At 46.3% G+C, this 23,039-nt stretch overlaps 7 protein-coding genes across 8 annotated transcripts; 4 read left to right on the top strand and 3 right to left on the bottom strand.

Annotated features, from left to right (window-relative positions):
- Positions 1-2,328: 2,328 nt before the first annotated feature.
- On the top strand, positions 2,329-3,418 carry LOC117893218 (circadian clock-controlled protein; the record flags this gene model as incomplete). Its single annotated transcript, XM_034799752.1, has 4 exons — positions 2,329-2,485; positions 2,543-2,696; positions 2,755-3,038; positions 3,100-3,418. Coding segments are annotated over 4 exons (795 nt in total), but the record flags the coding sequence as incomplete, so codon positions are not given.
- A 7,001-nt stretch (positions 3,419-10,419) lies between these two features.
- LOC117895620 lies at positions 10,420-11,303 on the bottom strand. Its single transcript, XM_034803374.1, has 2 exons — positions 11,032-11,303; positions 10,420-10,951 (listed from the first exon to the last, which is right to left on the bottom strand). Exons 1-2 carry the CDS (start codon positions 11,110-11,112, stop codon positions 10,445-10,447), a joined length of 588 nt encoding a protein of 195 aa, XP_034659265.1. The 5' UTR covers positions 11,113-11,303; the 3' UTR covers positions 10,420-10,444.
- A 41-nt stretch (positions 11,304-11,344) lies between these two features.
- LOC117895619 lies at positions 11,345-12,428 on the top strand. Its single transcript, XM_034803373.1, has 3 exons — positions 11,345-11,541; positions 11,603-11,917; positions 12,038-12,428. Exons 1-3 carry the CDS (start codon positions 11,476-11,478, stop codon positions 12,251-12,253), a joined length of 597 nt encoding a protein of 198 aa, XP_034659264.1. The 5' UTR covers positions 11,345-11,475; the 3' UTR covers positions 12,254-12,428.
- A 3,892-nt stretch (positions 12,429-16,320) lies between these two features.
- LOC117895622 (spore coat protein SP65-like) lies at positions 16,321-16,880 on the bottom strand. The gene has a single exon (XM_034803376.1). The coding sequence runs from the start codon at positions 16,752-16,754 to the stop codon at positions 16,377-16,379; it is 378 nt and encodes a 125-aa protein (XP_034659267.1). The 5' UTR covers positions 16,755-16,880; the 3' UTR covers positions 16,321-16,376.
- A 605-nt stretch (positions 16,881-17,485) lies between these two features.
- On the bottom strand, positions 17,486-18,109 carry LOC117895621 (general transcriptional corepressor trfA-like). The gene has a single exon (XM_034803375.1). The coding sequence runs from the start codon at positions 18,062-18,064 to the stop codon at positions 17,594-17,596; it is 471 nt and encodes a 156-aa protein (XP_034659266.1). The 5' UTR covers positions 18,065-18,109; the 3' UTR covers positions 17,486-17,593.
- Positions 18,110-18,286: 177 nt separating this feature from the next.
- LOC117893216 (osteocalcin 2-like) lies at positions 18,287-18,679 on the top strand. Its single transcript, XM_034799751.1, has one exon. The coding sequence runs from the start codon at positions 18,287-18,289 to the stop codon at positions 18,677-18,679; it is 393 nt and encodes a 130-aa protein (XP_034655642.1).
- Positions 18,680-19,430: 751 nt separating this feature from the next.
- On the top strand, positions 19,431-21,197 carry LOC117895624 (spore coat protein SP65-like). Of its 2 annotated transcripts, XM_034803378.1 has the most exons (2): positions 19,431-19,823; positions 21,026-21,197. In XM_034803378.1, exons 1-2 carry the CDS (start codon positions 19,565-19,567, stop codon positions 21,157-21,159), a joined length of 393 nt encoding a protein of 130 aa, XP_034659269.1. In that variant the 5' UTR covers positions 19,431-19,564; the 3' UTR covers positions 21,160-21,197. The 2 variants fall into 2 exon arrangements, with proteins under 2 accessions (XP_034659269.1, XP_034659268.1); XM_034803377.1 differs by lacking the exon at positions 21,026-21,197 and having other exon boundaries at positions 19,455-20,035.
- The last annotated feature ends 1,842 nt before the right edge of the window (positions 21,198-23,039 follow it).

Genomic DNA, 23,039 nt, shown 5'->3' with positions numbered 1-23,039 from the left:
ACCATCCCATGCTCCATCCCTACAACTCTCTGTCTCTCACACATGGCAAAACTCATTTCATGGGTCAAGAGCTGCAATCATCTGAACTATAGAATGCGACATGGAGAGAGATAGAGAGAGAGAGAACAAGAAAGAGAGAGAGAGGCAGAGAAACTGGGCAAAAATTGATTATGGTGGCAGCAACACAGCAATGCCCCACAGCAGCATCCGCACGGCCGTGGCCAAGCAACTATCATCAAAATCCTATTAGTTGGATCTCCACCGTACTGCTGTGCCACCCGCTTTGTCCTGGTCCAGTTGCCTGCATTTTGTCAGCGTTTATTTGGCAAATTAATTCCCCAAAAGGTAAGCCAAACTTGCGATTTGAAACAATCAGCGACCCCCTGGTCCAAGGTCCAGTGTCCAATCCAACCCCAGAAACTCTCCACTCCACGCTGCTTCAGAGTCCTTTTGTCCTTTTTCTGTCCAGCTGCAGCTGTTGTTTGCCCCGACAGCCACAAGAGAGACGATGCCACGGGCACAGCAGTGCCCGCAAAGAGGGCTCACATGGGCTAAGGATTTTTAGACGACCCCTTTCGAAAGGGCTGGCGACTACGCTTCTGAGAAAAAGCAAAGCAAAAGACACACACACAATTTGTGACAATTCCTTTTTGCGGATTAATATTTGCTCTGTCCCGGGTCCCAGGTCCCTGGTCCCTGGTGTCTCACCGGTTGCGCCTTTATTTGTCTCGCTGCCCTTTTCCTGCTCCTGCCTTTTCCCCAATTCATGCAAATTAACTTGGAGAAATTTTTTGGGATCTGGCGAAAGCAGGGAATATGGGAAGCCCAAAACGCATGAGCCCCAAAAAGGAAACCCTCTTCGAGATAATTATTTGTTATGTTGTGCTCATTGTTTTAGGACTTAATTATGCTGCCGGAGCTTCACTCCCCCTTTGTCCGCTTCACTGGTCCACTGATTATTACGGCGGATAAGCGAAATGGGTTTACTTTCATATTTTTAAGCTCACCCCTGATGGAATAAACTCAACTTTGAGGCATGTGAGTCGTTCCACCTGAAAGAGAAATCGCATTTAATTTGATTTTTTCTTCGTACTTCATCAATGCAATAACTTAATTTATGAAATGAGCGCAATAAATCAGTTTCTTTGGCCGAGAACTTCACTTAGTTGATTGCCCCTTAAAAAGCACGAGGCAATGAAAAATTGCTGACTTCTTGCAAGGAGTTGCTGCCCCTCGTCCACACTTTTAGCAGGGTGGACTAGACTGACATCTATCCTGATATATGGTGGCGCATGTATGCGAGCCAGAAAGAGACAGAGACTTTATTCTTGTTCGTTTCTGGGTCTATATGGACCTAAGACCCCCGTTGATAGACAGTAATTCCCTTAGCAGCGGGGCTGCAGCACGCTTCCACCTGCGATCCACCGCATCGCACCGCACCGCATCGCAACCGACGAAGTCCAAGCCGGTGCCCCAATGTTTGTCCACACGATGTTGCAACAACCAGCCGGTCGGCCAAGTGTCAACACTTTACTTTACACTGCGTTTACCCACATAGCGATCCGATACGATGCGAAACGATACGATACGATACGATTCGATCCGATGCGAGCTATCGATGACGAAATGGAAGTGGAAACTTGGAAACTTGGAAACTGCCGCTGCAAGTGTTCAACAACTGTTGAACAACTATCGTAGTGCTCTGTTCTCTTGGCTGCCAACAGATTGGCCAACTAGCCAGCAACAGCAGACACGATGGCAATAGGATTGCGAAATATTCGCAAGCCACTCAAATCAAGTTTCGTTTTCCCCCTTGAACGAAAGCCGCGCTAAAAATATGGAAATCGAAATTGGGCTTTTCATTCGGCTCAGTTTTCATTTGCAGCTCGCTGGAGCTGGTCGACATTGGGCATTAGACATTGGCAGTTCCTCAAATATTGACCACAAACAAATACTCGCGTTTACGATGAGTGTGCACTTGGAACGGTCTTGGATTGTGATGGGGCTCTTGGCCTTGGCCATTTCTTTAGTTCGAGGAGACGATGGGTTCCTCACAGAGCCGCGTAAGTGTAGAGTGATGGATGATGATGGGTGATGATGGATGACGGAATGGTGATGATATTACTACTCATAATTACTCTGTAAATTTCTCACAATTGGAGATCCTGCCCCCGGGCTTTGGCCATAATACGCATCTGTGACTAACCCACTTAGGAAACGAAATCTGCCATATGAATTGGCCAAAAATATTGCACCACTAAACCGGATCTCTGTTTCTCTGCCTTCTCTCTGTGTTTTGTATTTGTTTTGCCTTACCCCCACACAATCGCACTGAAACCGAAATACGAAATACGAAACAAATTCGTAATCGAAACTTCTACTCGAACCGCAGCAGATTACATCAAAGAGTGTAGGATAGCCGATAAGAACTTTGTCAACTGCTCCACCCAGAGCATCCAGCAGCTATTCGACAAGCTCAACGACGGTAAGTAGCAGTCCCAGGCCGCAGTCGATCCCACACAAATTCCGATACCTTTCGCAGGCATACCCGGCCTCACCAGCATCAAGAGCTTCGATCCCTTTCACCTCAACCGCATCCGGATCACGCAGGGCAACAGCAACGCCATCAATCTCAAAGTGGAGCTGGCCAATGTCAAAATTGTGGGCTTCGGCCATACCCATGTCCTGGAGAGCCAGTGAGTAGTGCGATTATCGGAGATTGCGAGAAGAAACCCGATTGAATGATATTACTAGGGTTTTCAAGAAGGACTACAGCTGGAAGACAACCTTTACACTGCCGGTGATGAAGCTGAAGGGCGACTACAGTCTGTTTGGACGCATTCTACTCATCCCGCTCAATGGCAGGGGACAGGTCTTCCTGGATGCGGACAACATGACGGTTACCATGCACACCAAGACGCGACTTTATTCCAAGGGCGGTTTCACCTTCTACAATGTGACCAACTGTCGCGTAGACTTCAAGATTGATGGGCTCAAGTCATACTTCTCCAATTTGTTCAACGGCAACAAGCAATTGGGTGAGTGCGATCCACTATCAGCGTTCTATACTCATTGATCCATCTGTTTTGATTCCTGCAGAGGACAGCACCAACAAGTTCTTCAACGACAACTGGCGCATGCTGGCCGATGCCCTCTACACAGTCATCACCCAGACCATTGAGGATATTCTGCTAGACGTGCTGAAGAAGATTTTCCATTACATTCCAGCCAACTACTTTGTCAGCGATATTCCAACGCCCGAGCAGCTCTACGGGAAGGCCAAGCCGAAGCCCAAATGAAGAAATAAGCCACAACCACTGGGATCTGGGAACGGAAACAGATGGGAATGTCAACGGGAATGGGAATGGGAACATCGGGAAAGGTAAATCTTTAGTTCAGTCAATAATAAAGTGTGCGAACAAAAAATTAGCTCGAGCAACCCTTTTACGTACCAGCAATCAGGTAAATATACAGACACGCATGGAGCAGAGACAAAAAGGTTTCCTGCTGCCTCCTCCGCAAGGCATTAGTGTCCTTCAACTGTTGCCTTAGTTGTCGTACGATGGCGGACAGCATGAAAGTCGCAGACTAATGGTGGCACCTCAGTCAGACAGTGTCCAGCCAAGTCCGGTAAAATATATCAGGATGGACGTCACGGCCCGAGCAGACATTCAGCAATTGCTAGTCGGTGCATCGCCCTTAAACACCCCGATATAAAATACGAGTGCATACTGCACAAATAGAGCCATAACAAAGGGCGATAGAAGCAATGCGATGGAATGGAATGTGGACTCCTCCGTGCGTTGAGGGTAACCGCACATATGCCAAAGTCAAAACCGGAACCAGAAACGCGACCAGAAATAAAGGCGAGAGCCGTGTGTTCAAATTAATTGCCGCAAGCAGACCCCAGACCCCAAATTAATTTACATTTTTTATGCAGATTTTCGCTTTAGTTTTTTTATGCCCGCTACTGGGTACTCCAGTAAAAGGGTATATCCAGCATATGTATTTCAAGTATTCTGGACTCAGCTGCCAACAGGAGAGTTCAGAGGAAAACATCAGAAAATTCGTTGTTCCAGTCATTCTTATTAAAAGAATATTTCCAACTCCTCCCCATTTAAGAATGATTTTTGTTGGTATATTTTAGTCGGAATATCCTGTCGGGCACTCACACTTTTTGAGGTTTGAGGCCTCATTGGCTTTTTGAAGCCTGCCAATAATTTGTTGCAACTGCTGTTGTTGTTCTTGTTGCTGATGTTTCTGTTGCAGATGCCACAATTAAAACGTTTGGCGCAGCGGCCCAACCATTACAAATGCCAAACAATTAGTTTAAATTTAATGCGCAATGCGTTTTCGGCCTTTTAGTGCAACATTCTGCGGTTTGCGGTGCCTCTTCCTGATGCTCCCCCCCGCCCCAGCGTCCAGTGTGATGTGCGCCTTTTTTTCTTGAAAGCCTGGCAACAGTCAAAGCGACAAATCTCGTGCGTGATTGCAATAAATTCGCCGAGTTCTGGGCCCCGAAAATGCAGCTGGAACACACAAGGTAAACAGAAAATAGCACGAGCAGAAGGGCCAGAGTAGAGAAGAGAGGAGAAGAGGATCCCCAGCAGACAATGGGAAAAACCAAAAGACAAACACAAAAGGAAAAACTATTCCCAGAGTGTATGGCAGAAGCAGGGCATTGCGGAAACAGTCGCCGAAAGTATTTCAATATTCCCAGCCAATGTTGTTCAATATTTGCAGTGCCTGTGCCTGTGCCTCTGTTGCAGAGTGCCACATACAAACCTTACTCGACGGGGGCCAACGTGCTTCGTGATGGTCGTGCCTCAGTTTCGGCCTAAAAATATTCTGTGACTTTTTAAAGCTTCCGCCCCAAAAGCGCGCCTTTAATTTGAAAATCTTTAAAGAATTTGTTTTATGCGCATAGACTAAAATCATTCAAACGGATCGTTTTTTATTGGATTTGGCAGATTGATAGGCAACCATTCCCATCGAGGAAATGGTAAGAGGTTAGTGGATCTAAGTGCCTGAATCATTTACATATTTAAATCTCTTCCAAACATACGCTCTTAAAGAGTACGGTCGACCATTACAAAGATGCCTTGGGTGCTTAGAGCCCTCTATCCCATTTGTACAGGTCACCAACGTCCCTTAAAGTTTATTCGGATAAAAAGTTCATCAAGGATGTTAAAATGCGACACAAACATCGTCCGCACTTGACTAATGGCCCAATTAGATGCCATAAATTAAATATTTAATTATAATGTCCACTGTCGTTGGCCAATTAATTAATACATAATTTCAAATTAAATGCTGTCACTGCACAAGGGTTAATTCAGCAGCATCGAGAGCATCCTGCACAACAGGGAAAAATGTGCCACACGGTAGTGCATGGGAGTGCATGAACTTTAAAGCCCGAATAATACGAATTTATGGCCAAATAATTGCAATCTCATTAGGACACTCGGCCGGCAAACCGAAACACAGACATGACACGGACACCAGCGGTCCGAGCGGGCCAATTTGCCGTGTGTTAAAATAAATATTCGCATTTTGTGAAATATTTAACAATAATTGAGCGTAAAATAATCGCCCAGTCCCGCCCTCGATGGAGATAAAGGTCCTGCGCCCGGCTCCGGCTGTGATACTGTGCGCATCCAGCATGCATATTCAACGACATGAATACTGGGACCGGCCAGGTCCCCATGGCTGGAGTGCGTTAATTGCAGTTGCCGTTGCACAGGACACGGATTGCGGCAACAGCGACAATTGTAATTAAATAGACACCACAAATGCACCCCCGAAGGACGCACCCCTTCCCACAAAACTGATGTGGGGAATGTGGAGCCATGGCATCTGTGGAACTTTCAATGGAAATTCCACCATAAAGATAATATTCTGTTTTAATTCCAAGCTGGAAGTTGGGAGATGTATTTTTTGATCCGATTTTACAAAATCAGAATTTGTCCATTAATCGACACCACAAAGGAATTCGGGAAGAATATATAAAAACTTCTGATCCCAAATAAAATCGAGAATAATCACATAATAGATAATATAATTAAATAAATTAAAAATAGATGAGAGGAGCCTGTGGCTCAAATTTATTTCATTTTATTATGCTCAAAGCGATACACGAATCGTTATGGAAGTTGCATTAAAAATGTCCGATTTGTACATTTCTAAGTATTTTGTTCATTATATTTGTAATCATTTTAAAAGACACTTCATCCACTGTACCTGCTTGCTGTTCATTTATTGGAAATTATTGAGTTGTTGGCATTAATTTTAGCGCACACATAGGTGGAAAATAGTAGAGGTCCAACGCCCATTGGTTTGCGGTTCGCTGGCAATTTTGGAGCGTTTAATGAGCTCGTCCACGTTAATGGCAATCTCGTAAAAATAAACAACATTTCGGTTCGAGCCGATGGCTTCGCGGCCCCAGGGCCATTAGGCCGAATTGTTGGTCATTGTCATTGGATGAATTGGGCTTATCACCACACTCCCAAACCCGCACCCCGATTACGTAGAGAGCTCCATCAATATTCAGCCAGTTTTCCGGCTTATTTGCACAAATTTTGTTGACACACGCAGACACGAAGATCTCCCCAATCGCGAAGGGAACAAACAATCAGGGAATGGCAGGAGAGGAGCTTAGCAGACTTCCGCAGGAGCAGGAGTAGCGGCAGGAGGCAGCCAGAGGCAGTCGCACCGCTTTACAAGATTTTATTTACACCTTCTGCGAAAATGTTTACACTTCAACAGACAGTGGCAATAAGCGAGGAGTCCGCTCCAGGTCCTCCTTCAGCCCGAAATGAGCAATATGTAAACCTCCAGGATGCCAAAGGCAGAGCCCCAAACAATTGAAAGTGGATTTCCACCTGGAAAAAAATGACTCAAACGGCAACGAGCGCTGGAATAAAAAGAAGCCCCTTAAAAAATACGGAAAATGCCAACGGGCCCTGCATAATGCGAGGAGATATATGTAAGTGTAAGGGCGAACTAGAACTAGGGAGATGCCTTGGACTACCATTGAGACCGGAGGCGGAAGAAGAGGTCCTTGTCATAGCGTAAATTTATGTAAAAATTTGTAGCAATTGCAATAAGTTGGTCGACGGCGATGACGCCGCCGCTGGCGGCTGTTAGGATGGAAATTTTGCGAGCAGGAACAAATAAATTCTTTCGATTCTAGTAAGTTTTTTATGCGCACATTTTAAGTGTGGATAGAGAGGCTGTCTGTGCCCAGGGGAACGCCCTACCCGTACCTCTGGGATTCAATCATATTAAACGGGCACAAAGACAGGGTATAAGTTTATTTTAAATGCATTAAAACTTAGCAAAAACTGATTACCAAATGCCTGCGATTATTTGCAAAGCTCTTCATGATGTCTGTGCTCTGATCCCAGAGCCCGGACCAGAGCCAATAATGTAAAGACAAAGATGCCAAAAGACATTGCAAATTAACTCTCAGCTGGCAAAATGCTTCAAAGTGCAAATATTGGGCTCGGTCTAGGTCTCCAGCGGGCCCTTTGACTGCCTTCAAACTCCTCTTTGTGCCAAAAGAAAAGAATGCCAGAAAACGAGGTCCGAGTATACAGATACCCTTTCAGATCCATCTAGTGTTTCAATGGCAGTGAGGAAATCATTCTATTTCTTTTTTTGTAAGAAACAGGACTTCAATCCGAATGGAACTATGGTTTTAGAGTCTCGAAAATGCATCCTTGTCACTGTCGCGTTGCCTCCTTTATAAGTCATTGCACCCCATGAAAGGGTATTAAAAGTCTGAGACTTCATCAGACTTTACAGGGGGGGAGGGGGAGGAAAACTGTTACTCGCTGTAGTCGACTGTTATTTTTGGCAATCTGTTTGTTTGACGATTGTCTGTCTGTCAGTTATGCTGCTTATCTCCCGTCGAAGTCCTATCCCCTTGTCCCCTGTCCTCGGCCTGATTTAATAAGAATTCATTTCTCTTGGCTGGGTACGCCGTTTGTCTTCCCCTTTCTCGATGCAATTAACATAATTTTTGTAAGCGAATTTTCATAGTTGAACAAACTTAAGGCGGCATTTGCGAAAACTTTAAGATTCAATTCACTCAAGCTAGCGAAAAAAAGATAGTGAAACTTTTGGCAAAGGCATTGAACCCGACAATCAAAACTTGGATCCATCTATTCATCCATCTATCCGATAAAGCGACTGGAGCGACTTCAAATATAGTTTAACACCCTTTCGCCTTTCTTTTTGCCGTGGCTGCCGACTGCTGACTGCCGCCCGAGGGGCCACCATTTGCATTCCAATTGAAGTTTGATTTCGACTGCAGATCGGAGACGAAGCGAATGCAAATTTAGGGGCCAGGCCAGAGATTGGCAACCCAAAAGAACCGCCGCTTTCGGGGTTAAGGTCTTGCCGGAATCTTGAATTGAAATGTAGAAAGCGTCGCCGCCGCGAGTACAGAGTGAAAGAGTTTTGTGGGGACAGCGTAGAGAAGTGTTCAAAGAACTGCTCTGATATAATCTAGGGGCAGTTCAACGAACCGAAATCATAACTGGGTGTGGTCTATCATCATAACTATAACCCATCCGCGACAGTCACACTACATCATTTTTTCAATTCCATAATCACGCATCGCACTTTTCGTTGCTGGCTTATTGGCTCATCAATATTCTCCTTCCTCCGCCGCCTCCCTTTGGATTGATTTGCATATCTAACCCAATTTCTATCGAGTCGCGTCTCCGAGTCGAGTTTTTCTTCGAGTTCCACTCTTCGGACTCTTTTTGTTTTATTATCTCACATAATTTATGTACTGGTTATTCCAGCAGCAGAACTATTTAAATGCAATTTGGAAACGGATTTTGGCCGAAGCGGCTGGGTCTGGGAATAGAATTAGAATCGGGTTTTATTTGAGCACCTGATTGGAATCGAAGAGCGTGGACCGTGGATCGTGGATCCCCAATCAATCTGCGACAATGTGACAATAATAATTGATAACCTTATGGCCGAAAAAAAGCGACAACTCGATTGCATTTTATTTACAGAAACAGGCATCAGGCAGTGGAATAAATTCAATAAAAGTCACTCAAATGTCGATAATTGAATGCGTATACAACAGAAGAAACCGAAACAGAAACAGAACCAAACGGAACGTACAAAAATTAACATTTTTATATAACAAATTTAATTTGGACAATTCAAGCGAAACGATAATTGCATAAATTGTATTTGCATGGAAGGACACGGAGGAAGGTGCCTGGGAAGAGGGGCAACTTTTGCCAAACGTGAATCGCTTTTTATAGGCCTTCAAAAAGTGTGTGGAACAGCTCAATGAAGCACACAGACAAACGAGGGGGGTTCCATATCCATTATTCAAAGTAACACTCTGGACTTGAGCTGCTGAAGCAATTACGATCAGGCCCCGTCCCCAAAATGATATAGGTGTAGCGCTATATAGGCAGAGGAAGAGAACTGTGCTCAAAGGAGCCGCTACCCTCTAACTTATTGCACTTTTCTACGCGAGATTTATCGCCCAAGCAGCGAGGCAGGCCGGGCATTAGATATATTGTGTGGGTAAAGCATTTATACAAGCATTTTGGGTTTTTTTTGTCCGCATCCATCGAGTGACTCATGGAGCAGAACTTTTTAGTGCTGCTGTCAACGACTCTCAAACTCTGGAGCTGAAACGATGTGCAGTGCATCCTTAATTACAGGCGACATGAAGGAGGGATTCCCAGGAACTCCTCTCACTCTTACTCCTAGCCCTAGGGCTGTGCTGCTCTGGGAAAATGTTAAATACAAGTATTTTGTGGAAGTTTTTATTGTGGTTGATAAAGTTGTACTGGCAAGTTCCGTAGGCTGTGGTTACGTGTGCTGCTTATGCAATTCGAGAGATCTACTTATGAATATGAGACCTGAATATTGTTGACTATCATTCACCCAGATACTTACGAGTATCTGTCCAGTCCATTCGCGCTGTCTAACATGTGGGTGTGCATGTTCTTCGGGGGCTCCTACACACCTATCGCTAAATCATTGTCGTCTGTTGCTCATCAGGCACACCCAATCTCCTTGCACTTGTCCTCCTGCCTCTCCTCCATCTCTGGTGCCATTATCATCGTCATCAATTGCGCTGCCTCCGCCGCTGGCTGCCTGCAGACAGCTTGTCACCGTCGTTGGCGTCGTCGTCAGGCAAACATGTGAATTTCGCAGTCGAGCAGGCAAACACGTGACGATGGAGGCGATGAGAAACCACTGGGATGGGATGGTGATGCGGATGGGAATGGGGATGGAAACGGGAATGGGAATGGGAAGCAGCACAAGGCGACAATGACGACGTCAATCGTGCGACAAAAGGCATTTTGCATACTAAACTATAGAGAGTGTTGGGTCTTGGGACGAGTCGACGCACTCGGATCTTTATTGGGAGTCTCTGTCTTCTCTCGCATAACATTTCTCAGCCTAGGCTGAACCTCTTGAGGTTGTCGAATCCCTTGGACTTGTCAATGCGACCGTATATGGTAGTCCGCGAGATCTTCTCGTTCTTGGGCTTGAGGATGAGGAGCACGAACATGAAATTGGCTTCCGGCAGGAAGCTGGGCAGCATCTCTTCGTCCACCTTGTAGTTGTGGAGGCTGTAGGTGCCGCTCCGGATGGGGCACTCCTTGAAGATATTGCCGTGCTTCAGCAGATCGTCGTACATGACCCGCATCAGGGGATCCGTGCTGCGCTGCTTCATCATCTTGCAGAAGTTGACGGTGCGGTTGATCAGAGGCGAGAAGCTGCCCTTGTCCGTCTCCAGGCCCACATTGATCGATAACTGGACATCCGGGAGGTCCACATGAGTGGTGACGTCCACACTGACTCTCGAGTCGCCGGAGTCATTGTGCAGCTGCATGTTGAGGTCCGCGATTTTGGCATTGGCCTCGAACTCGATGCTCGTGAGGATCACCTTGAAAGATCGCTGTCGGGGGGAGCGTTTAGTCGGTGCAGCAGAGTGTTTCCTCATCCCCTCACACGTCCGGGGCACGCCACGGAACTCACCCATGCCCCTGTCATGGGGCAAAGCACCAAGAGCAGCAGCAGCACTCGGTAGTAGCAGCTTCGGATGAGCACCTCACGCATCTTGTTTCAATTTATCCACTGGGACACTGGGATATTTTTTCAATTAGGCAGCACTTATATATTCGGGCCATTACACGATTAGTCAGGCCTCAATGGAGACCAAAGCGGTGCGGGCATTAATCGATCGAATCGGATCCATCTTCGGCTGGCCACGGGGAATTAATTCAACTAAATGGAAATGGACTTTGGAAAGGCACTCAGGCATTTACAGTCACTCGTTGCTCACTCAATTTCCGATACGATCAGAGTCAAAATTACTTGGACAATTTTCCTGGAGCTGCCTGCGGACTGCCTGCCTGCAGCTGCTATAAATAGCCACCCAGCCACAGAGAAGAGACAGTGAAGTTCCCGAGTTGGTCCAACATGTTGCTGAATACTCTAGCGGTGGTGCCAGTCCTGCTGGCCCTCTGTCATGGATCCCTGGCCGAGGTGAGTTCTCAGCTGTCAAAGAAAATCAACAAGTCCTTGACCGATGGGTTCTTCCCCTCAGAAAATGATGCGGCCCAAGTTCAAGGAGGTGAAGATCTGGAGCGACGAGAAGTTCGTCAGCCACAAGGTGGTGTACGACAGCAGCGACCCCCATCTCAACTTCTCCATGGAGGTGCACCAGGAGCTGAAGGACGTCGACATCCACGTGGAGGTGCGCATCACCAACAAGGTTGACTCGCACTACACCACCACCCTGAACACCACCCTCAACGTGTGCCGCATCCTGGGTTTCGCGAACCAGTCCCCCGTGGGCCGCTTCGTGCACGGCTTCATCCGGGAGTTCGGTAACATCATCGACAACTGTCCCGTTGCCAAAGTGAGTATTCCTCCGTCCCATTTCACGCTGCGACAGTCCCCATCTCTGGACCCGTTCTAGGGCCGATACAAAATGCATCGCAAACTTCATCTTCACTTACACCGCACTCGTCAATTACAGGGCTCGTACTTCATCAACAAGTTCTGGTGGCCCGAGGATCCAACCACCGCCATGCTGCCCGAACTCGAGTTCGAAATCATCTGGCAGGCGCACCTGCTGGACGCCGCCAAGAAGCGCACTCTGATCATGAACGATCACTTTACTGGAGAGTTTAACGTTCAGGATGTGAATAACCTCAAGCCTGGCATATTCGCCATGCTACCCAAGATCGCCTAAGAGCGCGCTCTTGCAATGGTCATTCCGGGATGACCCCTGCTTCCCCGGGATCGTCCACACATCGCAGCCTTCAGAAGTAGTGTCTGATGTCTCAATGGTACGAGTATTTGTGTATTTAGTGTCACGTTCATGTCAAGTTCGCAGCGAAAGCAAATAAAGTTGTTTACCAAACAAGAGCAAGTCCACCAGTGTCATCTTCTATTAGATTTTTCATATTTTTTGACATTTAAAACGTTTGATTCGACATTTGAGGGCGTGACACTCGACATTTGCATGTTTTTACACCATCCACAAATGGAATTAAAATGGAGCGCCATCCGGAAGGCCCCGATTCAAATCTGATGAAAACAAAAGGCCCACAAAAGGTCCAAACATCCCGGAATTATTATTCAATATATTCGCAATAAAATGTTTGTGACTTGTGCGTCGTCGTGTTTATTGTGATTCGGCGTTGACGGTGACAGTTTGCGAATTTTAAAAATCGCTTTCGGCTATTTGTCAGCTGCCCATTGAAGGTGGCTGTGGTGGCTCCCGGGGTATGATTTATGCCACTCAATGGCAGCGCTTTGGATTTACTGAGGAAGCAATAAAGCGACAGTAACAATGCCAAACGGAATGCTAACAAGTTGCCCCTGATTGCCAATCACAATTTCAATTTCAATTACCGCGCATAATGGGCCTAGAAAGGGGAATCGAAATACTCTCGCAGCACAAATCTCTCGACAAATCTGCACCCAAAAACAACTTTTATCAATTACCCCGAACGGGGAACACAAAAAAGGTGCAAAAAGGTGAATATCATTGTGCTAAGCCCTCGAAAATGGCCCGAACCACAAACACAATGCATTTGTTTTCACTTTGTTGAACTTGGAAAACTTTTTCTACAGCCAAGAAAAAGTTCAGGGGTCAAGCCAACGGCCATTTAAGCTCCATTAGACAAGCACACAAAGCTCTACGACAGCCGGAGGTCCAGTGTAAGGAAATTCATTGCCCCCCTCAAGTCGGGGCCCAGCTGCTCTCCACCCACACCCAAACCACACACAGAAACCAAAAGGGTTCCGATTGCAGTACAGAACAGTAGTAAATCTTGAAAAATTGCCATTCAATGCAAACATTTTGAAAACATTCATCAATAAGTTAGAAACTGCGACTGGGCCACCACCCTAGCAATGAACATTTCTCTAATGTGGCGTTAAGGAAGGGTCCTGGCCCGGCCCTCTGCACCGACAAAAAAGAATGCCCAACAACTCGTAGCAGTAGCCCCATTCGACAAACGGATTTCTCTCGGTGGATGAACCACTTGGCAAGCTCACACATATGCCACATGCCACATGCCGCAGGCCAACAGCGGAGAGCACGACCTGCACGCCAGCCAGCCAGCCAGTCAAATCTGTCCATTTGGCTAATAAATCCTTGAGCAGCTTATTGAGCAACGTCTGCGCATAAATATTATGGCTGCCAACTGGTCGAGGACAAGGACGAGGACGTGGCCAGTATGGAGCTGCAGGAAGAGGACCTATTCACTTGAACACATCCCTCCGTCTGTGCAACCCATCCCTATGGCACTATAACGGCGCATTCTCTCTCTTGGCTTGCCTCGAACGTGTTAAATAAAACTCCATCCAAGATTTCTGCTAAGTATACCCTTGCGGCAGCAGGAGCATTGCTGTTTCTACCAGAGGTTTGTGCCCTTTCATTTTGAATATTGCCAACAATAAAACCTATCTAAATTAATAAAACTTCTGCTCCAACGTATGCAAATATATCAATCCTATCAACAATCGAAATTTGTGAAAGAGTGTTCAAAGATTTGAAATGTTTATCCAAGACTCTCCACCTCTTTCATTTCTTCGCCGGAATTCTTGAGCTGACATTGGATTTTGGTTGACTGTCGTGATGGTATGCCTGGGCCCAGGACCCTATCTACTCTGTCCTGCTGTTATCCCTCCTGCCGTTCTTACGGCTGCTGCTGTTGTTCTTGTTGTTGTTGATTTCTTAAGTCCACTCGCTGCACTAAAAGGATATGCAAATTGTTTGAATAGCAAAGGACATGCTAAACAATTTCAGAGCCTCGAGCTGCTGCTAGTTTGACAAACAAAAAGAAAGAGGACAACTAAGCTAAACAAAACATATATCTGCCTTTCTCTGCAGTTGGATATTTGATTCTTTTTTTGTTGTCTGGTATTGCTGGTCAGAGGAGTTTTCTTTTGGCCATTGCATGCCGTTCGTTGTTGCGCATTAAGTTGTAGCTACAAGGATACAGGACGTTCAGGACATTCACATATCCCCTCAGCCGCAGAGGAAATGTTTTATTTCGTTGTATTTCACACTCCCTGGGTATAAATCACAGAGCCTCATGTTATTCGGCAGCCCATTCGGAATCCCACACCCAGCCATTGCCTTCTCCATCTCGTCCTCCTTGCTGTCGTTTTATTGAATTAGTTGATTATGGACTAGGGACAGGGACAGGGACAGAGACAGGGGCAGGGCCAGGAAATTTTGCAGCAATAAATCTCCTGTTTTCCAGGCTTACTCAACACGGTTTCAATCTCATTTAAATCTCTAAACAAGGCCAATTCCATGTTGCGGTGGAATGGTACAGCCGAGCACTGCTGCCTCTTAGGCAGTTCTCCTGCCTGTTCTCTGTGCGCTGCTCAGGTATCTGGAACATCGTTTTAAGCCCGGAACAAGTTTCAAAAGTTAACCACACCGAGGCTAAGATGTGCCCTAATGTCTGTCTGCTGTTTATTTTCAATTACGGATTAATAACTGTCTCCGCGAGCAGGGACTTCTTTTCAAGTTATCCAAGCTATCCAATCTGCAAAGTTGAACAGTTTTTACCTGGTTTCCGCGGGGTTTACTTTATCAGTTTAAGGGGCAATCAAGCTGAAAAAGTAGTCAAACTTCAGGAAGTAAGAGGCTGACTGTGAAGAAACTCGTACATTATCCTCCTTTTTCCTATTTAGAGACATCATTGATGGGAGACTGCTGGGTTCTGCAGGGAAATATAACAACAATCGAGGATAGACTTTTGGTTCTCGTTCTCCTCTTCTTGGCATTTGATTGCTTCAGGCGGAATTCTTATCCTTTGATACTCCTCCTCAGTGTGGCTGCCCAGTCGGCGGACAAAGTTTCATGAAATGCAATTTTGAAGCAGGCAAATCCGATCTGAAATCAGTTTCGTGGAGCTCCACTTGCGCTCCTTTCTCTGTGTGGCTGTGTAGCTGAGCAATTAACGGACACAAAGCCATCAATTTGCACCAGAATACTGTGATAACTGTGCCTCCTGCTGAATCCCTTAACCCTAATCTTGATTCAATTTGCAATGCCACGAGTCCTCGCTCCCTCCCTCTCCTGCCCGTCGAACCCTGCTCCACCAGCTATTCATATCCACTTTTTCTTCGATTTCTTACACAATGGCGAAATGCGAAATCATTTTCCTTTTTTCATTTTCTCTGTTATTGTAGGATTTCAACAGGCACCAACAAGGGGGAGGACGAGGACAAGCACGAGCTAGATGATGAAGTGCCGTCGCCAAACCGCATCTTTTATACATTTATACACACAAAATTTTTATACATATCGCAGATACTCGCACAAATATCTGCGCTGGAAGGTCTCCCTCTTCCTCTCCCCCACGGCAGACAGGAGGCAGCTGCATATTTATGCACAGTTCAAAGATCAAAATGAATATTTTATTTGATTTGATTCCTGGCTGACTCTCTCTTGGCTACAAGGAAAGCATTTTTAAGCGCTCAATCCCAATCCCGGGCATAATAAACTCCTGGGAGAGGGCCAATTGTCTGCCGGCTCAGGATTGACGATTGAGGGCATGGATATGCGCCCGCCCCCATATTTGTGCTACCGACTGATTGAATACGAACTATGTAAATGTGCGTGGTGGCACGATGCGATGGAGATGTGTTTAAGCGCTGATAAAGCGCCCCAAAGAGCCTTTGCTGGTGCGGCTTACAGAATGATGTTGCCCTAAAGAACCCAAGGACCCCAAAGCACAAATCCCTTTAGCGGACAAGGCTTAACGGAAACTATTTTGTAAAGGCATTAACTTTATTTACATATTAACTTCCTCCCCATCGCAGGGCGAGGCCACCTCATGCAGTGCTTAGCCGCGGAGCTGGTTGATCAGCCTACGCTGCCTCGCGTCCAGCTGTAGCATGCGACGCCTCCTGCGCTCCTGGCGCTGCCTCCTTAGCTGACGACGACGACGAATGAAGGCACGTGTGCGACGCCTGGCCGCTGCAGATCCAGAAGAACCGGAGGAAGAGGATGACGCCGTGGTCGTGTCCGAGGTCGAAGGGGCAACAGTGGTGGTTGCGGTGGAAGGAGCGACTGTTGTGGTGGCCGTGGACGCGACAGTAGTTGTAGCCGAAGCGCTGGTTGTAGCCGCGACGGTTGTGCTCGTGCCTGTGGCAGCGCCACTCTCCTGGGCCAACAGGAAGCAGCCGAGGACCGCGAGGAGAAGCACAAATGAGAAGCGCATGGTGACGTGTGTCCAATCTGGCAATCTGTGGTGACTTTTATACCAGATCTTGTAAGTCGATAGAAGTACGTCTCCTATCAGAAAATGCTATGCAATGTAATGAGCAAACATGGTTGACATTCGGAAATGTTTGCTCAGCTTTTCGATTGACATTGGTTTCGGTACATACAATACGTAATTGTTTAAGTGGCTCACCAGTTGCAAGTTAGATTAGTAGTTTGTTTGGGCTCAACCTCAGCGACTCTAAGCGGGATATCACTTCATGCAACAGATTGCAGAAGACCTCAAGCTCACTCATTTCGATTGGATTGACATTGCATATGTACATATGTGTGTATTTATCTTCAATTACAGATCCTCCTGGATCGTGTAATCTATATGGTATCAGACCGAAAAGACACTTCATGGGAAAATAGTTAAGAATTTCATTTCAATTCAAATATAAACAAAATTTCTAATGAACATTGACTAAAATTCTTAACCTTATCCATTACGGAGGATATCTTTTGTTCTCCCATGTAACCTGTGATTATGCATCTCTATCCTACTCCTACATAGGGACCTAAATGGGAACCATCGATACAATATGGTTGAGATAGACGGTAGATCCCGCAGACTACAAGATATGAAATTGGGAAGAAAATGACTAAGTGAATAATTGTCTGATCCCATAGCCACAACAGCGAGTCCCAGAGTTGGATATAAAGAAGTTTACAGACAGAATACATTTTCAAAATACTCGTATATTCAATTTTTCATATTTCATCGGTGCTTAAAGGTAAGGTTTTCATCAGGGAAAAATTTATCGGGAGTTTTGGATATGTCTCCTTTTTTTCCGCTTAACCTTGGAGTTCGTTGATCACACGGCGCTGGTTCTGAATCCTGTTGCGGAGCCTCTGGGTCTGGCGCTGCCTCTGGCGCTCACGGCGCTGGCGCTGACGAGCCAGACGACGGCGACGTCGACGACGCCTGGCCGCTGCGGAGTTGGAGCCTGAAGATGATGAGGACGCTGTGGTCGTGTCCGAGGTCGAAGAGGCAACGGTGGTGGTTGCGGTGGAAGGAGCGACTGTTGTAGTGGCCGTGGACGCGACAGTAGTTGTAGCCGAAGCGCTGGTCGTTGCCGCGACGGTTGTGCTCGTGCCTGTGGCAGCGCCACTCTCCTGGGCCAGCAGGAAGCAGCCGAGGACCGCGAGAAGGAGAACGAATGAGAAGCGCATGGTAATGTGCTGTGCTTGAATCTGCCTCAGAGCAGGTCTTTTATACAGATCTTGGGCTTCAGAAAGCCGTGTAACTATTTGGTTTCTCGACATTGTGTAAATATTTTTGTTTGCTCCGCTATGTATCTGGCGAATGTCAATGATAGTGGAAATTCCCAAAATTTTGACTAACACTTGTAGAATATCGACTTTGGCCCTTGGCTCATAGATCGCCAATAATCTACTGATGCCGGTGTAACCATTAATCGACATTGGTTTCCGGGAATGATTTTGTTTAAAAGGCTTTACATTTCGGAGTTACGACAAAACACAGCGATGCGGCTCACATTGGTTCTACTGCTGGGTCTACTGGGCTGCTTGCTTCTCTCCCAGCAGGGAAGCGGTCAGGGTTCGAGCTCCTCAACCGAATCGTCGACAGACAGCACCACAGACAGTGCGGCGGGCAGCACTGCTGGTCCCGAAACTGGGGTAACGACTGCGGCACCCGCCACCTCCGTCACAGATGCATCAGAGACAACAGAGACAACAGAGGCTACGGACTCGAGCTCGGCCACAACCTCTGCATCCGCCAGCGCGGCTGCCAGGCGGCGCAGGATACGTGCGCGTCGTCGTCGTGCGCGCTTGGCCCGCCAGCGTCGCAAGCGGCAGGCACAGAAGCGCCGGCAACAGCAGCGTAGGAGGCAACAGCGTCGTAGTCGCCGGGGATAAGCGATGAGCTTGTCCATCTGCTAGGAGCAAAGTGAGGATATTTTTCCAACCAAAGAACTTTCGATTGACGTTTTATAGAACCTGGTATGAATAGTGAATCGGAATAGAATTAGAATTAATATAAATCCTTTCGGGATATACATATAATGCAAATATAGAGCATCTTAAAAAAGTAATCTAAAATTTCTTTAGTGTTTTTCTAACTTATATATGGTATCCACAATTTTGAAGAAATGGGCTTCCAAAAATCTATAAATAAACTATAAAAACGAGCTGGAACGTTTGTTAGACGCTTCGAGTACCGGGTATAAACATTTTACTTATGAATATATTTACCATCAAATTATATTTCCGATAATTGCATTTATTACTTTTGGATTAGAGCTTGGCATTTGTGTTCATGGCTTTAAAATTTAAAGTATGTTAGTATGGCCTAATCTCCTGTTTTAGCCTGCAATAATAATTTAGTCAACATCTCTATCGTGATGAATTTTCCCTTTGCAATGGACAAGCATATGGCTTTCCTGGTGGTAAAGAAGTTAAAGTCCTGGTGGTAAAGAAGTTAAAGTCCTCAATGCTCAGCATATTTTTTAGACAATTGCTTAGATATGCCAGCCAAAGAAATCGGCTCTTAGCAAAGCATATTTTTCCACATATTCAAACGGTTACAATTCTTCATTATGATCTCCACCTAAACTAATATTCAAAACATAACATTTGGCTATATAAAGAAACCAATGTCGATCGACAAGCTGTGCAAACATTGCCGAATTCCAATAGAAAAACAGTGGAACTATCTGTTATTTACAACAATTACAAAAACTACCTAAGAGGGTTTTCTGCTATAAAAGCCACCATTCTTTGCCAGATCAGACACAAACCACCATGCGCTTCTCATTCGTTCTCCTTCTCGCGGTCCTCGGCTGCTTCCTGCTGGCCCAGGAGAGTGGCGCTGCCACAGGCACGAGCACAACCGTCGCGGCAACGACCAGCGCTTCGGCTACAACTACTGTCGCGTCCACGGCCACTACAACAGTCGCTCCTTCCACCGCAACCACCACCGTTGCCTCTTCGACCTCGGACACGACCACAGCGTCCTCATCATCTTCAGGCTCCAACTCCGCAGCGGCCAGGCGTCGTCGACGTCGCCGTCGTCTGGCTCGTCAGCGCCAGCGCCGTGAGCGCCAGAGGCAGCGCCAGACCCAGAGGCTCCGCAACAGGATTCAGAACCAGCGCCGTGTGATCAACGAACTCCAAGGTTAAGCGGAAAAAAAGGAGACATATCCAAAACTCCCGATAAATTTTTCCCTGATGAAAACCTTACCTTTAAGCACCGATGAAATATGAAAAATTGAATATACGAGTATTTTGAAAATGTATTCTGTCTGTAAACTTCTTTATATCCAACTCTGGGACTCGCTGTTATGGCTATGGGATCAGACAATTATTCACTTAGTCATTTACTTCCCAATTTCATATCTTGTAGTCTGCGGGATCTACCGTCTATCTCAACCATATTGTATCGATGGTTCCCATTTAGGTCCCTATGTAGGAGTAGGATAGAGATGCATAATCACAGGTTACATGGGAGAACAAAAGATATCCTCCGTAATGGATAAGGTTAAGAATTTTAGTCAATGTTCATTAGAAATTTTGTTTATATTTGAATTGAAATGAAATTCTTAACTATTTTCCCATGAAGTGTCTTTTCGGTCTGATACCATATAGATTACACGATCCAGGAGGATCTGTAATTGAAGATAAATACACACATATGTACATATGCAATGTCAATCCAATCGAAATGAGTGAGCTTGAGGTCTTCTGCAATCTGTTGCATGAAGTGATATCCCGCTTAGAGTCGCTGAGGTTGAGCCCAAACAAACTACTAATCTAACTTGCAACTGGTGAGCCACTTAAACAATTACGTATTGTATGTACCGAAACCAATGTCAATCGAAAAGCTGAGCAAACATTTCCGAATGTCAACCATGTTTGCTCATTACATTGCATAGCATTTTCTGATAGGAGACGTACTTCTATCGACTTACAAGATCTGGTATAAAAGTCACCACAGATTGCCAGATTGGACACACGTCACCATGCGCTTCTCATTTGTGCTTCTCCTCGCGGTCCTCGGCTGCTTCCTGTTGGCCCAGGAGAGTGGCGCTGCCACAGGCACGAGCACAACCGTCGCGGCTACAACCAGCGCTTCGGCTACAACTACTGTCGCGTCCACGGCCACCACAACAGTCGCTCCTTCCACCGCAACCACCACTGTTGCCCCTTCGACCTCGGACACGACCACGGCGTCATCCTCTTCCTCCGGTTCTTCTGGATCTGCAGCGGCCAGGCGTCGCACACGTGCCTTCATTCGTCGTCGTCGTCAGCTAAGGAGGCAGCGCCAGGAGCGCAGGAGGCGTCGCATGCTACAGCTGGACGCGAGGCAGCGTAGGCTGATCAACCAGCTCCGCGGATAGTCTTGTAGGAAAGGAGTCGTCCAGTGCTGTGTCTTTAGAGCAGCAGCTAAAAGTATACAAAATTTGCAGAATAAAATACCAAAACAAATCAACAGCAATTTTTCGTGAAGAGCTTGGATAAGGAGGAAAAACGAAATGAAAATGTAAACGAAAGGGTTTGCCTAGCTGCGGTTCTGCTGGCATCCTTGGGGTCTGGCCCCGTTTTGAGTTGCAAATCCATCAAAGCGGAGGCTGTGGCGTATTTCTCACGCTTCGGTGGAGCTCTGCAACTCTGAAATTGGCACAAAGGCGTATAGACGGCGGGACGGCGGGACAGACTGGATGTCGGGATGCCTACACCGTCTCCTCTTTATCCGAGACTGAGGCGAAAGTTTTCGCCTGCAGCGTTGGCAAAAAAAAGTTTTCCCGCCGCCGACGCCGTCGACGCCGCCGCTGAGGCTGCATAAAATTTGTGTCCAAATATGATGTCTATGCTCTCGTGCTGGCTTTAAGAATTTCTATCTGGGCGGGAGTCCCCCGATCTCGTCCTTTCACCTTCCAACTGTAGCTGACGCCTAAATGCGCCTAAATGAAATTTTTGCTAGTTGGCTCGAAACTTTTGCTGCTGCACCTTTTTTGAGCCAAAAGTTTGTTTCAAGTTCTGTTTCTGTGAGCCCTATGCCAAAGGCTGTGGGCGGACTCTGGGCGTGGCGGGGGCAGAACTTTTATAATTATTTGATTTGGCAAATAGCAAAGGGCACAGGGCACAGCGCTAGCAAAAGGGAGGCTCCCTTCGATATATACTGAGAGTTTGAAAAGATTTTTTAGCACAAAGCATTCTCACAATTTCCAGTTCAAATTTGAACCGATAGCCGCATACCCAGAACACACGATATTTTGATGCAGAAAGGTAAAAGCTTCCACAGTTGAAGAGACACGCACTCCACCTCCGACTGGGGTCCGAGAAACATCTGTGAAGAGAGCAAATATAGAACTGTTTTCATGCAACCAACAATAAAGACAGTTCTCTGGTAGATCTTTACGCAGAAATTGGTTCCAAACGCACCAGAAGTTGCTCCGCATCGAAGAGGGATTATCTGAATATCGTAGACTGGCGGCTTTTTGTACTTGAAAGAGAAATAAAACTGAACAAGCATGCTGTGTAAATAACATATTTGTGTTTCACCTGTTCATTCAATTCGAACGAGTCTGGTGTGAGATTAACAGTAGAACTCAGACATTTGGCAAAATAAAATGTCGTATATTACGTTGATCTTACTGCTCTCCGCTCTGGTCTTTCTCGTGTGCACCACCAGGCTGGAGGTTCTCGCGGCTGGCGCTAAATCGACTAGTGGCTCGGAGTTCAGTCATCGATTTGCAAGTGACTCTGCGGGGATGAGCGGGGAATCAGCCCTTCCAATGCCACCCTGGGAGATTAGATTGATTAACGAAAGTTTGATGAATACAACGAAACCGAAACAAATTGGGCAACAAACACTGAAACAGGAACAGATACAAAGGGTGAAGGTGACGGCAGATGATATCTGGAAATTTCTCTTTGGAATCTACCTAATATATCTGTCTGTGTTTTTATTCTAAGAACTATTTAGTTGCATTTGTATACTTAAATGCATCACTGAGTAAAATGCATCATTCTCTGGTTAATGGTTTCACCTGTTTAACATATTTAAAGCACTTGGGATCCCTTGCTGCTGCGCTGCTCCAACTCCAAAAGCCAAACATACATAAGTACATACGTAGGAGGTGTGTATGTTCAGGCCATATGCTAAGTAACCCCCCTTCTGTAACCTCTGACTCTGGACGGAGACGATAGCTTCGCTGTTGCTTTCGTCAACTGCAACATAATTTATGACGCTTTCATTAAAAGCGACAACCGAGAC

This window comes from Drosophila subobscura, chromosome J (assembly GCF_008121235.1).
Source record: "Drosophila subobscura isolate 14011-0131.10 chromosome J, UCBerk_Dsub_1.0, whole genome shotgun sequence".
Classification (NCBI taxonomy): Eukaryota; Metazoa; Arthropoda; class Insecta; order Diptera; family Drosophilidae; genus Drosophila; species Drosophila subobscura.
This window is presented reverse-complemented; position numbering and strand designations above follow the sequence as displayed.

Bases quoted from the DNA above. Each gene is read 5' to 3' on its own strand.
- LOC117895624 (XM_034803378.1), top strand. From the start codon at position 19,565: ATGCGCTTCTCATTCGTTCTCCTTCTCGCGGTCCTCGGCTGCTTCCTG. The intron at 19,824-21,025 runs GTCGCCGTCGTC...CTGGATCTGCAG, and splicing joins AGCGGCCAGGCGTCGTCGAC to CGGCCAGGCGTCGCACACGT.
- LOC117895619 (XM_034803373.1), top strand. From the start codon at position 11,476: ATGTTGCTGAATACTCTAGCGGTGGTGCCAGTCCTGCTGGCCCTCTGT. The intron at 11,542-11,602 runs GTGAGTTCTCAG...TCTTCCCCTCAG, and splicing joins GTCATGGATCCCTGGCCGAG to AAAATGATGCGGCCCAAGTT. The intron at 11,918-12,037 runs GTGAGTATTCCT...CGTCAATTACAG, and splicing joins ACAACTGTCCCGTTGCCAAA to GGCTCGTACTTCATCAACAA.
- LOC117895622 (XM_034803376.1), bottom strand. From the start codon at position 16,754: ATGCGCTTCTCATTTGTGCTTCTCCTCGCGGTCCTCGGCTGCTTCCTG.
- LOC117895620 (XM_034803374.1), bottom strand. From the start codon at position 11,112: ATGCGTGAGGTGCTCATCCGAAGCTGCTACTACCGAGTGCTGCTGCTG. The intron at 10,952-11,031 runs GTGAGTTCCGTG...TCCCCCCGACAG, and splicing joins GCCCCATGACAGGGGCATGG to CGATCTTTCAAGGTGATCCT.
- LOC117895621 (XM_034803375.1), bottom strand. From the start codon at position 18,064: ATGTCGAGAAACCAAATAGTTACACGGCTTTCTGAAGCCCAAGATCTG.
- LOC117893216 (XM_034799751.1), top strand. From the start codon at position 18,287: ATGCGGCTCACATTGGTTCTACTGCTGGGTCTACTGGGCTGCTTGCTT.